General features: G+C 47.6%; 1 protein-coding gene across 3 annotated transcripts in view; it reads left to right on the forward strand.

Moving 5' to 3' along the window:
- The window catches only part of NARS2 (asparaginyl-tRNA synthetase 2, mitochondrial), a 45,253-nt gene that overhangs the window by 24,951 nt on the left and 6,634 nt on the right, over positions 1 to 13,668 (forward strand). For all 3 annotated transcript variants that reach the window (XM_083736930.1, XM_083736932.1, XM_083736931.1), the window contains exons 8-10: positions 9,661 to 9,793; positions 11,308 to 11,406; positions 12,213 to 12,250. In XM_083736930.1, coding sequence (XP_083593056.1) covers positions 9,661 to 9,793; positions 11,308 to 11,406; positions 12,213 to 12,250 — 270 coding nt within the window. The remainder of the gene's footprint in view (positions 1 to 9,660; positions 9,794 to 11,307; positions 11,407 to 12,212; positions 12,251 to 13,668) is intronic.

Raw genomic sequence — 13,668 nt, forward strand, 5'->3', positions numbered from 1 at the left:
TAGGCTGGCATCAGCGCGTGGTTTCCTTTGGATCAGCACATTGCCTAGAACACTGCAAGGAGGGAGAGGCCCAGGCAGGCAGCAGGGCCACTCTAGCAGGGGTGGAAGTGATGGACAAGGGGAAGGTGCCACCACAATACGCTGACTTGATTGACGTATTCAGCGAAAAGGAAGCGGATAAATTGCCCCCGCACAGACCCTTTGACTGTCAAATTACCTTACTCCCAGGAGCACAATTGCCAGTGGGGAAGCTGTATGCAATGTCAGACAGTGAGATGCAGGAGTTAAGGGAGTTCATTGACAAGAATCTCAAGAGAGGTTTCATCAGAGAGTCACGAGCGGTGGGGGGCAGTCCAGTGTTCTTTGTGGACAAAAAAAACACGGGCAAGCCCAGACTTGTGTGTGATTTCAGGTCCCTGAATGCAGTGTCAGAACCAGTGACTTTCCCTATGCCTAGAATTGATGACATTCTGACACAGGTGAGAAAAGGGAAGATTTTTACCAAGCTGGACCTTAGGGGGGCATATAACTTGATACGTGTGAGGAAGGGGGATGAGTGGAAGACCACTATGTTCACCCCCTTGGGGGCGTTTGAGTACCTCGTTATGCCTTTCGGATTACAAGGAGGCTCCGCCTGTTTTCAATCATTCATGAATCACGTCCTGGGGCCATTGCTCTACAAGAACTGCGTAGCGTTCTTAGATGACGTCCTGGTGTACTCAGAGAATGAGGAGCAGCATGTGCGAGATGTAAGAGAGGTACTGAGCAAACTGCGAGAAAACCGGCTGTGGGTGAAACTGGAGAAGTGTCAGTTTCATACTAGGGAGGTGGAATTCCTGGGGTACCGGTTGTCTGACAAGGGATTGGCCATGGATCCCAGCAAGGTTCAAGCGGTACTGGAATGGAAAACACCAAAGACCAAGAAGGACGTGCAAAGGTTCCTGGGGTTCGGAAACTTCTATAGGAAGTTCATCAAAAACTTTGCCCATTTGACCGCGCCCATCACAGATTGTCTTAGTAGCAAAAAGAAATTTGTTTGGACGGAAGAAGCGCAGCGGGCGTTCGAACGCCTAAAGCAGGCGTTTGCGTCGGAAGAACAGCTTCTGCACGTGGATCTACAACAACCAATGAGAGTGGAGACTGACGCGTCAGACCGAGCAGTGGGGGCCGTGCTTCTCCAGCCGGGAAAGGATACGTCGGAATGGAGACCGTGTGCATTCTTTTCGCGGAAATTGAACAAATCCGAGAGGAACTACACAGTGTACGACAGAGAACTGCTCGCCATTCATGAAGCATTCCGGAAATGGCGGCACTTGCTGATTGGGGCGCAACACAAGGTTCAAGTCCGAACTGACCACAAAAATCTGGAATATTGGAGAACAGCCCGTGTCCTGAACCAGAGACAAGTGCGATGGGCCCAGGAGTTCTCCAAATTCCACTTTGAGATTCGTTACGTGCCAGGTTCAGAGAACGTGAGAGCGGATGCCCTTTCCAGGAAACCTGAGTACTTAGAGGGGGAGGGAGCGCCTGAGGCAAGGCATGTAATCTCCGAAGACCGCTGGGTGTGTGGGGCGGCATTGGTGGGGCAAAGGGAACTGATGGAAGGTACGGAGAACGATGAATACGCCCAAGAGAAACTCAGAGAACTCAGGAGGACAGAAGAGAACACAGGGGGATTTGAAGAAAAGAACGGGGCGTTGTATTACAAAGGGGCACTGTACATACCAGATGGGGAACTGAGGGGCAGAGTACTCAAGCAGTTGCATGATAGCCCCACAGCGGGACATTTTGGACAGCACAAAACCATGTGGTTGGTTACCAGGGAGTTTTGGTGGCCCAAGGTGAGGGAGGACGTGCGGGAATATGTTAGGGGTTGCGACAGGTGTCAGCGAGCAAAAGGAGAGAGGGTGGCGCCAGCGGGGCTATTACAACCCTTACCCACGCCAGAAAGGCCTTGGGAGGCAGTATCCATAGATTTTATGACGGACCTGCCAAAATCCAAAGGCAAAACAGCTGTCATGGTGGTGGTAGATCTATTAACCAAAATGTGTCATTTTATAGCCTGTTCACATGCGGTTACAGCGGAGGAGACCGCCAAGTTGTTTGTAGAGCATATTTTCAGGTTGCATGGCGCCCCCTTGAGGGTGGTCAGTGACAGAGGCAAACAATTTACTTCCAGGTTCTGGAGGAAACTTATGAGCTTACTGCAAGTAGAACTCAATTTCTCCACTGCCCGACACCCAGAAACTAATGGGCAAGCGGAAAGGGCAAACGGCATTTTGCAACAATACCTGAGGTGTTATGTAAAGGACAGAGAAAATGATTGGGTAGATAAGCTACCGCTGGCCGAATTTGCCTACAACAACGCGGAGAATGTGTCCACAGGGATGAGTCCTTTCCTGGCAAACTATGGGTGCCATCCCCGGGCATTCCCAGGAGAGGGGGGGGAGAGGTGGAGCGTGCCGGCAGCGGAACATTTTTTTGAAGAGATGGAAGCGATCCACCGTCAGCTTCAACTTAACTTAGAGAGAGCCAAGGAAGAATATAAGAAGCAAGCAGACAGAAATAGGAGGGAAGGTGAAATCATAAGGGTGGGAGACCGAGTGTGGTTGTCCACCCAAGGACTACCGTTCAAGGGTGGGAGTAAGAAATTGAGACCCAAGAAATTGGGACCCTTTGAGGTCATACAGCAGGTCAACCCAGTAGCATTCAAACTCAGACTGCCCAGTCACATGAAATTACACCCAGTATTTCACAGGTCATTACTGTCGCCGTACCGAGAGGGACGTGAGTGGGGGGAGCGTGAGAGAGAGGCCACCCAAACGCTCGTGATAGAAGAGAGAGAGCGCGACATGAACGTGGCAGGAATCATTGATTCCAGGTGGAAGGGGAATCAGGTGGAATATCTGGTAGAATGGGAGGGGGAAGTAGAGTCGGAAAACACTTGGGTGCCAGCAGAGGTAGTGAATGACGAGATCTTAATAGAAACATTTCATCAGCGTTTCCCAAGAAAACCGCAACCCGTGGCACGATTTAGAAGGGAACACTTTGGGACCACCGATGAGGAGGGAGAGTTTGAAGGGTTCCCAGAGTCAGGGGTGGGTGAGGAAGCTGCCTCCGACGAAGAAGAAGAAGACGGGGAGAGAGACGGGACGCCGTGGCTAGAAGTGTTTGAATCCTCTGATGACGAGGATTGCTCTTTCAGGGGCTTTCCGCCCTCACCGCCAGTGGGAGAGGAGGCGGGAGGGGGTGAAGGGGGGCCTGGGGGGGAGGTGGATGTCAGGGAACTGCCATCGGAGTTAGAGGTGCTGGACAGGCTCCAGCAGAGTAGGAGAGACTCTGCAGCAGAAGCAGGAACCAGTAGGGGGAGTGCAGGAGTTACAGCGGAGGGGAGGCTCTCAGACGCTTCTAGTGAGAATAGTGAAGAGGTAACTAGACCCCCTTTAGGAATTCCCTCCCTTCGCCGGAAACTGTCACGCAGAGAGTCACGAAAGCGCATGTCCGTCAAACAGCTTTTATGTTGGCGTAAATTCCGTAGACGCCCACTGTCAGATTCTACCAGCGACTGACGGAGTCATGCTTTTGGGGGCTCCGTTAGTGCCTGGGTTTGGATGACCGGCCAAACCCCAGCGGGATCAAGCTTTTACGCACAAGCAGCTCATTATCCCATCACAATTGTTATTCATTTTTTTATACTGTCTTTTATGCTGCTTTTATAATTAAGTGTTTTAAAGCGTTTTAAATTTGTTATTAGCCGCCCTGAGCCCGGTTTTTGAACGGGAAGGGCAAGGTATAAAGAAAAAAATTATTATTGTTGTTGTTGTTGTTGTTGTTGTTGTTGTTGTTTCAGTTCCTCCACACCCACCTGTCAAATTAGCACATCCGGGATGTGGGGGATCTGACCCCTTGTTTTAGGATTTCCCATAATAATAATAATAATAATCTTATAATGTATAGTGTTGGTATTTTGGTAAATTGAACAGGATAAAGATGCTGTAATGACGCAGCACTCTATTAAATCAGAACTTTTTTTTATTTTTCCAGAGAATTATAAAGTATAGACACCCCACACAAGTATAATTGGGGGGAAATGAAGGGGACTCATCTTCACGTCAGTCATTATTATTATAGTGATGTCCTTCAGATGTGTTTGGGTGTTTTTGGGATTTTGTTTAGTCCTCCCCCCCACAAACCCTTCAAAATAAACAGTCAGGGCTCTTTGAGTACAGGACACAATGTTATTGCTTCACACCCTGTCCTTCAAGAACATGTTCTTTTATTATTTAAGAACAACACCAGGCATCTTAAGCGGCTCGAATGCATGCTAAATTTAGACGAGCTAAATTTATCCGCTCGGAGAGAAATTCTTCTTCTTCCGAGCCAAAATGACATTCCAGGCTTTTCAGCCTTCAAGAAAGGGCCTGAAAAAAGGGGTCTTAAAACAGATTACAAGAAAGTGAGGACAGTTGCCTCTCTTTTTCTCTGAGGGGAAAAAAAAGACAAACTAAGGAACTCAGGATCTGTGTCTTCAAGTGGGCACTGGCCGCGCGATAAAAGAACATGGCCGTCTCACAATGGGTTGATTCACACTTTTGGGGTTGGTTTGGACAAACGTGTTCTTTCAGTAATGTGCTAATAATTAGAAATTACAATTGTAATTATTTTATTATTTATATGTGGCCCATCCGACTGGGTTGCCCCAGCCATTCTGGGCGGCTCCTTAGGAAATGAAGTTATAGTGGACGCTTGGGTTGTGAACGCGATCCGTGCGGGATGCACATTCACAGCCTGCAGTGTTTGCAACCTGCAGCGGCGCATCTGCGCATGCGCGGGTTGCAATTTGGCGCTTCTGCACATGCACGACCGCTGAAACCCGGAAGTAACCCATTCCGGTACTTCCGGGTTTCGGCAGGTCCGTAACCCGAAAAAAACGCAACCTGAAGCGTCTGTAAACCGAGGTATGACTGGACAGGGAACCAGGCCTTCTTGATGGTGGCACCCGCCCTGTGGAACACCCTCCCATCAGATGTCAAGGAGATAAATAACTACACAACTTTTAGAAGACATCTGAAGGCAGCCCTATATAGGGAAGCTTTTTAATGTGCAATGTTTTACTATGCTTTTTATATATGTTAGAAGCTGCCCAGTGTGGCAAGGGTAACCCAGTCAGAGGGGCAGGGTACAAATAAAATAAAAATAAAAAAACGTATTTTTCGCTCTATAAGACGCACCAGCAGCCACGAAATTAAAAGACGCCTGCTTCTTGGGAGAAGGGCAATGACAAACCTAGACAGCATCTTAAAAAGCAGAGACATCACCTTGCCAACAAAGGTTCGTATAGTTAAAGCTATGGTTTTCCCAGTAGTGATGTATGGAAGTGAGAGCTGGACCATAAAGAAGGCTGATCGCCGAAGAATTGATGCTTTTGAATTATGGTGCTGGAGGAGACTCTTGAGAGTCCCATGGACTGCAAGAAGATCAAAGCTCTCCATTCTGAAGGAAATCAGCCCTGAGTGCTCACTGGAAGGACAGATCGTGAAGCTGTGGCTCCAGTACTTTGGCCACCTCATGAGAAGAGAAGACTCCCTGGAAAAGACCCTGATGTTGAGAAAGATGGAGGGCACAAGGAGAAGGGCGTGACAGAGGACGAGATGGTTGGATAGTGTTTTCGAGGTTACTAGCATGAGTTTGACCAAACTGCGGGAGGCAGTGGAGGACAGACGTGCCTGGCGTTCTCTGGTCCATGGGGTCACGAAGAGTCGGACACGACTAAACGACTAAACATCAACAACAAGACGCACCAGACCACAAGACACACCTAGTTTTTGGAGGAGGAAAACAAGAAAAAATATTCTGAATCTCAGAAGCCAGAACAGCAAGAGGGATCGCTACGCAGTGAATGCAGCAATCCCTCTTGCTGTTCTGGCTTCTGGGATAGCTGTGCAGCCTGCATTCACTCCGTAAGACACACACACATTTCCCTTACTTTTTAGGAGGGAAAAAGTGAGTCTTATAGAGCAAAAAATGCGGTAAAAAACAATGATTAGTGGAATACAGTAAGAGCTGTTCGGCAGTGGAACAGATTCCCACAAGAGGTGGTAAACTTCCTTGGAGATTTTTAAGCAGATGTTGGATGCCCTTCTGTCATGGATGCTTTAGCTGAGATTCCAGCATTGCAGGGGGTTGGACTAGATGACCCTTGGGGTCCCTTCCAACTCTAAGATTCGATGATGATGATGATGATGATAACAACAACAACAACAATTATATGCCCTTCTAAGTTGTGCAGACATTTTAAGGAGTCCTGCTTAGGGGCCAAGAAAAACGAGCTTTCTGTCAGTTTGGCTACTGGTCGCTTTTATGATATCTGGCTGGCTGCTGTCCACAAGTCCCCCAGGAAGGGGTGATACGGGCAAATAACCTATTAGTTAAATAAGATAAAAGGCAAAAGTATTCTGCCCCCGGTAGTGAAGGGAAAACACAGCCCTAACTGAATAATAAGAATAATATTAAAATTTTATTTATATCCCACCCTCCCCAGCCAAAGCTGGGCTCAGAGCGGCTAACAGTAAAAAATAGCACAGTTTACATAAAATCACAGTCAGTTAATTGAAATACATTTTAAAAGACAGCTATCCATCTTTCCCTTTATTCTTCTCCAGGCACGATCTTCCTAGCTCTTTCCACCATTTCCCCAGAATCCTCTGCAGGTCAATGGGGTCCCTCAGCCTGGTGGAAATGGCTGGCCGTGTGCAGATAGTTTGCCTTAATAACATCTCTGCTGCTTCTTAATTAAGATCGGCAGGGCACGCGGCTTTCTTCCCCGGCAGTAAATTCCAGGTTTGCAGAGGACAAAGGGAACAATGGGGTCCTTTTCTTGCTTTAGGTGATTGGAAATAAGAGGGAGGGGCCAGAGGTTTTTCTGTCCCTGAAAAACCGCTTTGTACGAGATGCTCCTTGTGCCTTGCGGGCACAAACCCTACAGATATTCGCTGAATTTTCTTATCTGCAAAATACACAGATGCGGAAATCTTTCATTGGTGTTTACAAAGCATTTGCAGCTGGGGGGGGGGGGGAAGGCAGGGGCTGGCAGCTAATCCTGCAACAATGCAGTGCGGATTATTGCAGGGTTACCTCAGAAATCTGTGCCAGGATAGCTTGTGGGACAGATTTGGTGGGCAACGCATATGCAGTTTTGGCAACCCCTGTTCTTCATTCCTTGTCCTCCCTTCCAGCTTGTGGAGGAAGGTAGGGAAAGAAGTCTTGACGTCAGGACAAAACAAAACGCTGAACCCATGTTTGAGGCGTGATTTTCTCCTTCAGGAAGATTAGACAAATCCATAAAGGAGAGGGATAAAGATGGCTGCCAGCTGCGATGGCTGTGCTCTGGCGCCACAGTTGAGGCAGGAATGTTTTATAAGTACAGCGGCACCTTGGTTCTCAAACTTAATCCGTTCCAGAAGCCCGTTCCAAAACCGAAGCGTTCCAAAACCAAGGCCTGCTTTCCCGCAGAAAGTAATGCAAAATAGATCAATCCGTCCCAGACTTTTAAAAACAACCCCTGAAACAGCAATTTAACATGAATTTTACTATTTTAACGAGACCATTGGTCCATAAAATGAAAGCAAATAAACAAGGTACTGAAGTCTCACAAACAGTCAATTAATCAGGAGCTGAACTGGGTTTCACACAGTCACAAAAACAAAGAAAGAAGAGCCGCAAAAATGCAAAATAAATAGCAAAAACAGACAGACCTCAGCGTGACACTCAAATCAGAAGTGTGGCGTTCAAATCAGAAGCGTGACACTCAAAATGGAGCACGTTTGGCTTCCGAAAACAGTTGGCAAAGCGGAACACTTTGCAGTGTTTGGGTTCCAAGTTGTTTGAGTACCAAGGCGTTTGAGAACCAAGGTACCACCATAGGAGGGGAGAGGGGTCCTTTGCACGAATCCTGCTTGCCACTTTCCAACTAAGGGATCTGATCAGCCCCCCTGAGACCAGGATGCTGGACTATAGATGGGCTTTGGTGTGTTGCAACCATCCTGCTTTTCTGATGTCCCTCTCTGCAGGGCTGTTGTGCAGAAGTTGGAGCAAAACTTGCAACTCTGCCTCTCCATAGGACAGGACTATTTCTTTATAACTGAAATAATTTCAGTCAAAACATTAAGGTTAGATGGGCCATTGGCCACCAGACTCTTCTTGTGTCCTGAAGTGGCTTGCAGAAATTCAAACATGCAATATACAGAATTTAACCGTAGATCTGAACATGGAAGGATAAAATGCTAGAGCAGAGTTTATGGTGCCGAGACCTCCTGATGTTAAGCCATTCTAACCCAGAGTCTGAAACTTAGCACTGACATGGCCTGCCTGGTTTCTAATCCGGGGGGTGCCGTAGAATTGAGCCCAGAACAGTGGAACCTCTACTTAAGGACGTAATCAGTTCTGGAGGTCCGTCCGTAAGTCGATCCGGGTCACTGGTAGAATCGCCGTTGTGCACAGGTGCATTCAGCAGCAGTGTGCTTCTGCGCATGCACGAATCACAGCAAACCCAGTATTTACATCCAGGTTTGCCGCAGTCGCAACAGGGATCGGGCCCAAATAGAGGCGGTCTTAAGTAATAATAATAATAAAAATTATTTATACCCTGCCCTCCCCGGCCAGAGATGGGCTGAGAGTGGCTAACACCAATCAAATCACAGTAAAAAACATAATAAGGGGGAAAAACCCAATTTAAAATACAGTTTAAAATGCAGTCTCATTTTAAAAGTAGCCCATAGATCAAAGCCATAAGGGGAGGGAAACATAAGGGTCAGACTGAGTCCAAACCAAAGGCCAGGCAGAACAGCTCTGTCTTGGAGGCCCTGCGGAAAGATGTCAATAATAAAATAATAATAATAATAATTTATTATTTATATCCCGCCCATCTGGGCAGAACAACTCTTTGTTGAAATGATTCATGCTTCTTCTCCATGGTGGGGGGGGGGGGACACCACTAATTGTGCTCCCCTAAACGAGCGGCTTGGGACACCTGGGGCCGAGAGCGCATACAGCATTTTTGAATATTTGGAAGGCCGGCACAGCCATTTGCTGAGGTGATGCCACTGGCTTAGGTGGCGGAAGTTGCAAGGAGGCACCCCCACCCCCCAATTTCTGGCAAGATCTCGCCAGAATTGCGTGAGATCTTGCAGGGAGCACACACAAGATGTGTGCCAGAAATCGGCGCCGGGTTCTCCAGAGGTAGAGGTGGAACTTCCTGTTTTACCTCGAGCAGCAAAACGGGGTACGGCCCCCCTGAACGTGTGACTCTCTTTGGGTGAGATCCAGCATAATATGAGCAGATGTCCAGTTGCCCAATGGAGTATCTCCTGTCTCTTCCAGCCCCCTGCATGCCCCCCCCCAAATCTTCTTCTCATAGACCTGGATCATCCTTGAACAGTAGAAAATATTGGGTGAATCGGGCATATAGTCAGAACTGAGATATAAGGCAGCCTCTTCTGATTCAGTTATGGGCTCCCAAACAGAGAAAATGCTTATTTTTATGAAAATGTGATCCAGGGATTCTGGGGGAAGCGTATTGGTGACGGCACAGGCTCTAGCCAGTAGGTGCTGATCACAGCCTGTGTGTTTTGTGGGCGTGACTTTCCCACCGTCTTGTTGCAGGGCCTTTTCCAAGGTGTACACGTTCGGTCCGACCTTCCGGGCTGACGATTCTCAAAGCCGCAGGCACTTGGCAGAATTTTACATGGTGGAAGCAGAACTGTCTTTTGCCGAAAGCCTTCAGGATATCATGCAGGTATGGAGTGAGTTACGGGGAGCGTGGAAAACGGAGCTCTTTCAAAACAAAACAAAAAAACCTGTGGTATTTTGTGTGTAGTTTGAAACCTGCTGCCTGTCCTACCTTTGAAGCAGTCGTGGGGGAATCTTTGGCTCATTGCTGAACTACAACTCCCATCAGCCCCAGCAAGTGTGGCCAATGGTCAAGGATGATGGGAGTTGTAGTTCAGCAACACCCAGAGACCCACGGCTGCCTTAAAAAAGATTGACCAGAAATCTGAATGAACGAACCATCAGATCTTCCACTTCCGGCTAACTTTCCACAAGCTTACTGACAATCGTACAACAGGTGGTGTTTTTTTCCATCCTGCTAAGTGTTTTATTACATTCTTTGTGTCTCCCACGAAAAGAATTCAGCGCTATTTCTCCCAAAGCCAGCATGGGCCACGTTTTTAAAAAGCTGCCCTGATATCCCTGTGCCGGGCGATAGTATAGATTGAGGGCACAAGGAGAAGGGGGCGACAGAGGACGAGATGGTTGGACAGTGTTCTCGAAGCTACCAGCATGAGTTTGACCAAACTGCGGGAGGCAGTGGAAGACAGGAGTGCCTGGCGTGCTCTGGTCCAGGGGGTCACAAAGAGTCGGACATAACTAAACAACAACAATAACAAATTTTATGGTCTGTTTTTTAGTATGCCTAAAATCATTTGCTTATTAGGGGCTACCCCACATTTTGTTCAAAAAATTGCTTTGCAGAAGTAACTAACAGAGTTGCCAAAATTTCCAAAAGTAGGGGGTCTGTGACTTGGCTTTTGGAAAGAAAAAAAATAGGGGCTCTTCCGTAATTAGCTAATTGGGAACCACTTCTTTAAGGGGCAAATGGTATAAATAAATATATCATCACCACAATTTCCTTTAAAAAGAGGGGGTGGAAAGTCGCTTCAAACAGCAGTAGAAAGACTGTTGAAATTATCTGCTGTATAGGTTTTATTCTGGCAGAAGCATTGGAGCACTTCCTCTTTCAAGGAAAGGAAAACACAGTCTTGGCTTTCCTGCCCCCACCTCTTCGCCATGAACTAACAGTTTTAAAGTTCCCACAGCGTGCAGAAGAAACAACTTTCTCTCACGCGGGGAAAAAAAGTGGGTGGCATGAAGCACAAAATTAGTTTTTTCCACTTTCTGGGTGAGCTGGAGTTCAGAAGAGGCCAACTTTCACCACCTTCTCTTATTTTTTAAACAAAAATTTCTTTTAATAATCGCACTTAAGCCAGAAAAGTTGAATACAGAAACATAGCTAAAAATACCTAACGCTAAAACAGTTTTCTCACTCCAGGCAAGGTGATAAACTGTGGTTAAGGAAAGCCAAAAAGCTGCCAAACTCGTCCAGCTGGGAATGTTCATGTTTTGATGAACCATGGTGTAATGTTGCGTCCATATGTGGAGAGTTTAAGCCACCCAAAGCGTGGAATAAGTTTAAAAAATAATGCATTTTTGCATGTACTCTGCATCTACGGCTTCCTCACTTTTCCTTAGGCTATGGAGGACCTTTTCAAGAAAGTGACCGACACAGTTCTGTCCAGTTGCCCTCGCGATGTTGAGCTTTTTCATAAACACGTAGCTCCGGGTCAAGAGGTAAGGGAAAGAAAAGATTTCTATTACCTTAAAAGAGAGACGTGGTGACTAAAGCAAACCTCTTAGGTTCTGTTATGGCTTTCATGTCTTGGTTGTGGACTTCCTAAGTGCCTGAAGGAGCGTCTCCACTCACATCGTTCAGCCCGGACACTGGGGTCCAGCGCTGAGGGCCTTCTGGCGGTTCCCTCTCTGCGAGAAGTGAGGTTACATGGAACCAGGCAGAGGGCCTTCTTGGTGGTGGCACCCGCCCTGTGGAATGCCCTCCCATCAGATGTCAAGGAAACAAACAACTATCTGACTTTTAGAAGACATCTGAAGGCAGCCCTGTTTAGGGAAGTTTATAATGTTCAATGTTTTATTGTGTTTTTAATACTCTGTTGAGAGCCACTCAGAGTGGCTGGGGAAGCCCAACCAGAAGGGCGGGGTATAAATAATAAATTATTATTATTATTGGATTGGATAGACCAGGTAATGACCCGGCCCAGATTGTTTTACTGTGGGTTCTCTGCCTAGCTGCTTCATGCAGCCAGCAGACCATTCCAATGCAAAACGAAGCCACCATCCTTGCCTTGTTCGTTGCTTGAAAAAGCACAACTCAGCTTTTCCTGTGGAACAAAAAACCCGGGTAGTCTTGACTCTGGTTTCGGTAAGGCCAGAAATGGAAACCGATCTCCCGCTTAGATTAGATGTGCAAATCCTCGGTTCCGTTCTGAAATCCTTTCCAAAAAACGCAAATGTGAAGTTGGTGGTGGTTTCTGAACTCTTCTTCTGGTAGCCATTGTGAATTGTTTCTTCCTCTCCCGAAGGCAAAGGTGGAACGGATGCTGAAGAACCGGTTCATAACGTAAGCAAAAAATACATTGGCGTTCTTGTTCAGCTACGGCTGAAGTTTCCCAGCTTTTTTTCGTTCTATCACAATGAATGGCGGGGTCCCTCCGGCACGGTACATTTCAAGCAGTAGCATGTCGAGTTAAGCTGCCAGGATTCCCCCAAAGAATACTGGGACGTGTAGTTTTTTAAGGGTGCTGAGAGTTCCTATGCTAGTCCGGTGGGGGGGGGGGGGTGTCATCACATGGTAGGGCTCTGTATAGGCATACATACATACAGGTGAAACTCAAAAAAATTGAATATCATGGAAAAGTGCAATCCTTGTTTTGCTGATTTCATTTAATGTTCTAATTTTCTGAGATTGTTAATTTCATCAGCTGTGCGCCATAATCATCACAATTATAACAAATAAAGGCTTGACATATCTTGCTTTGCATGTCATGTGTCTATCTCATATATTAGTTTCACCTTTTAAGTTGAATTACTGAAATAAACGAACTTTTCCACGATATTCTAATTTTTCGAGTTTCACCTGTAGGTATCCAGACTTTCTCATGCTCACTGAACACATGGAGGCATGGGCAGCGCATGCAGCCCCACAACCCACAGCTTCCCCCATGAGAGGTCTAGAGGACAACAACATAAGGGGAACAGGCCTTCTCTGTGGTGGCTCCTGCTTTGTGGAAGCCTCTCCCCCAGGAGCATCAGCTGGTTACCGTATTTTTCACTCTACAGGACGCACTTTTTCCCTCCTAAAAAGCAAGGGAAAATGTGTGTGCGTCTTATGGAGTGAATGCAGGGGGGAGGCAGACGGGAAAAGCCTCCAAGAGCTCCGCACACAAGCTCCGTGCGGCTCTTGCGGGCTTTTCCCCAGGAGGGAGAAGGGACTGATTGGCCGCATCAGTCCCTTCTCCCACCTCATAGAAAAGCTCACAGGAGGCACACACCCTTTAAAGAGCGCACGGCTTCTGTGGGCTTTTGCGGGAGGTGGGGGAATTCCCGCCTTTGCGCTGCTCCCCGACCTAGTTCTGAGGCTGGCGATGGGGGAAAGCAGCGCTTCCCCCCACCGCCAGCCCCACAAGCTCTGGGAGCAGCGGAAAGTCGGTGCGCCGCCTTTGCGCTGCTCCCCGACCTCTTTGAGGCTTTTCCCCGAGGAGGGAGAAGGAACTGACTGGCCGTGTCAGTCCCTTCTCCCTCCTGGTCGAAAAGCCCGCAGGAGCCGTACGCTCCTTAAAGGGTGCACGGCTCCTGTGGGTTTTTGCGGGAGGTGGGGGAATTTCCCCACCACACGCAAAAGCACACAAAAGCCGCATGCTCTTTAAAGGGTGTGTGGCTTCTGCTGGCTTTTCTACGAGGGTTAAGAACGGACCTCCAGAACGAATTAAGTTCTTAACTTGAGGTACCACTGTATCTGAAGAAGTGTGCATGCACACG

Source organism: Podarcis gaigeae (assembly GCF_964106915.1).
Source record: "Podarcis gaigeae genome assembly, chromosome: 4".
NCBI classification, from domain to species: Eukaryota; Metazoa; Chordata; class Lepidosauria; order Squamata; family Lacertidae; genus Podarcis; species Podarcis gaigeae.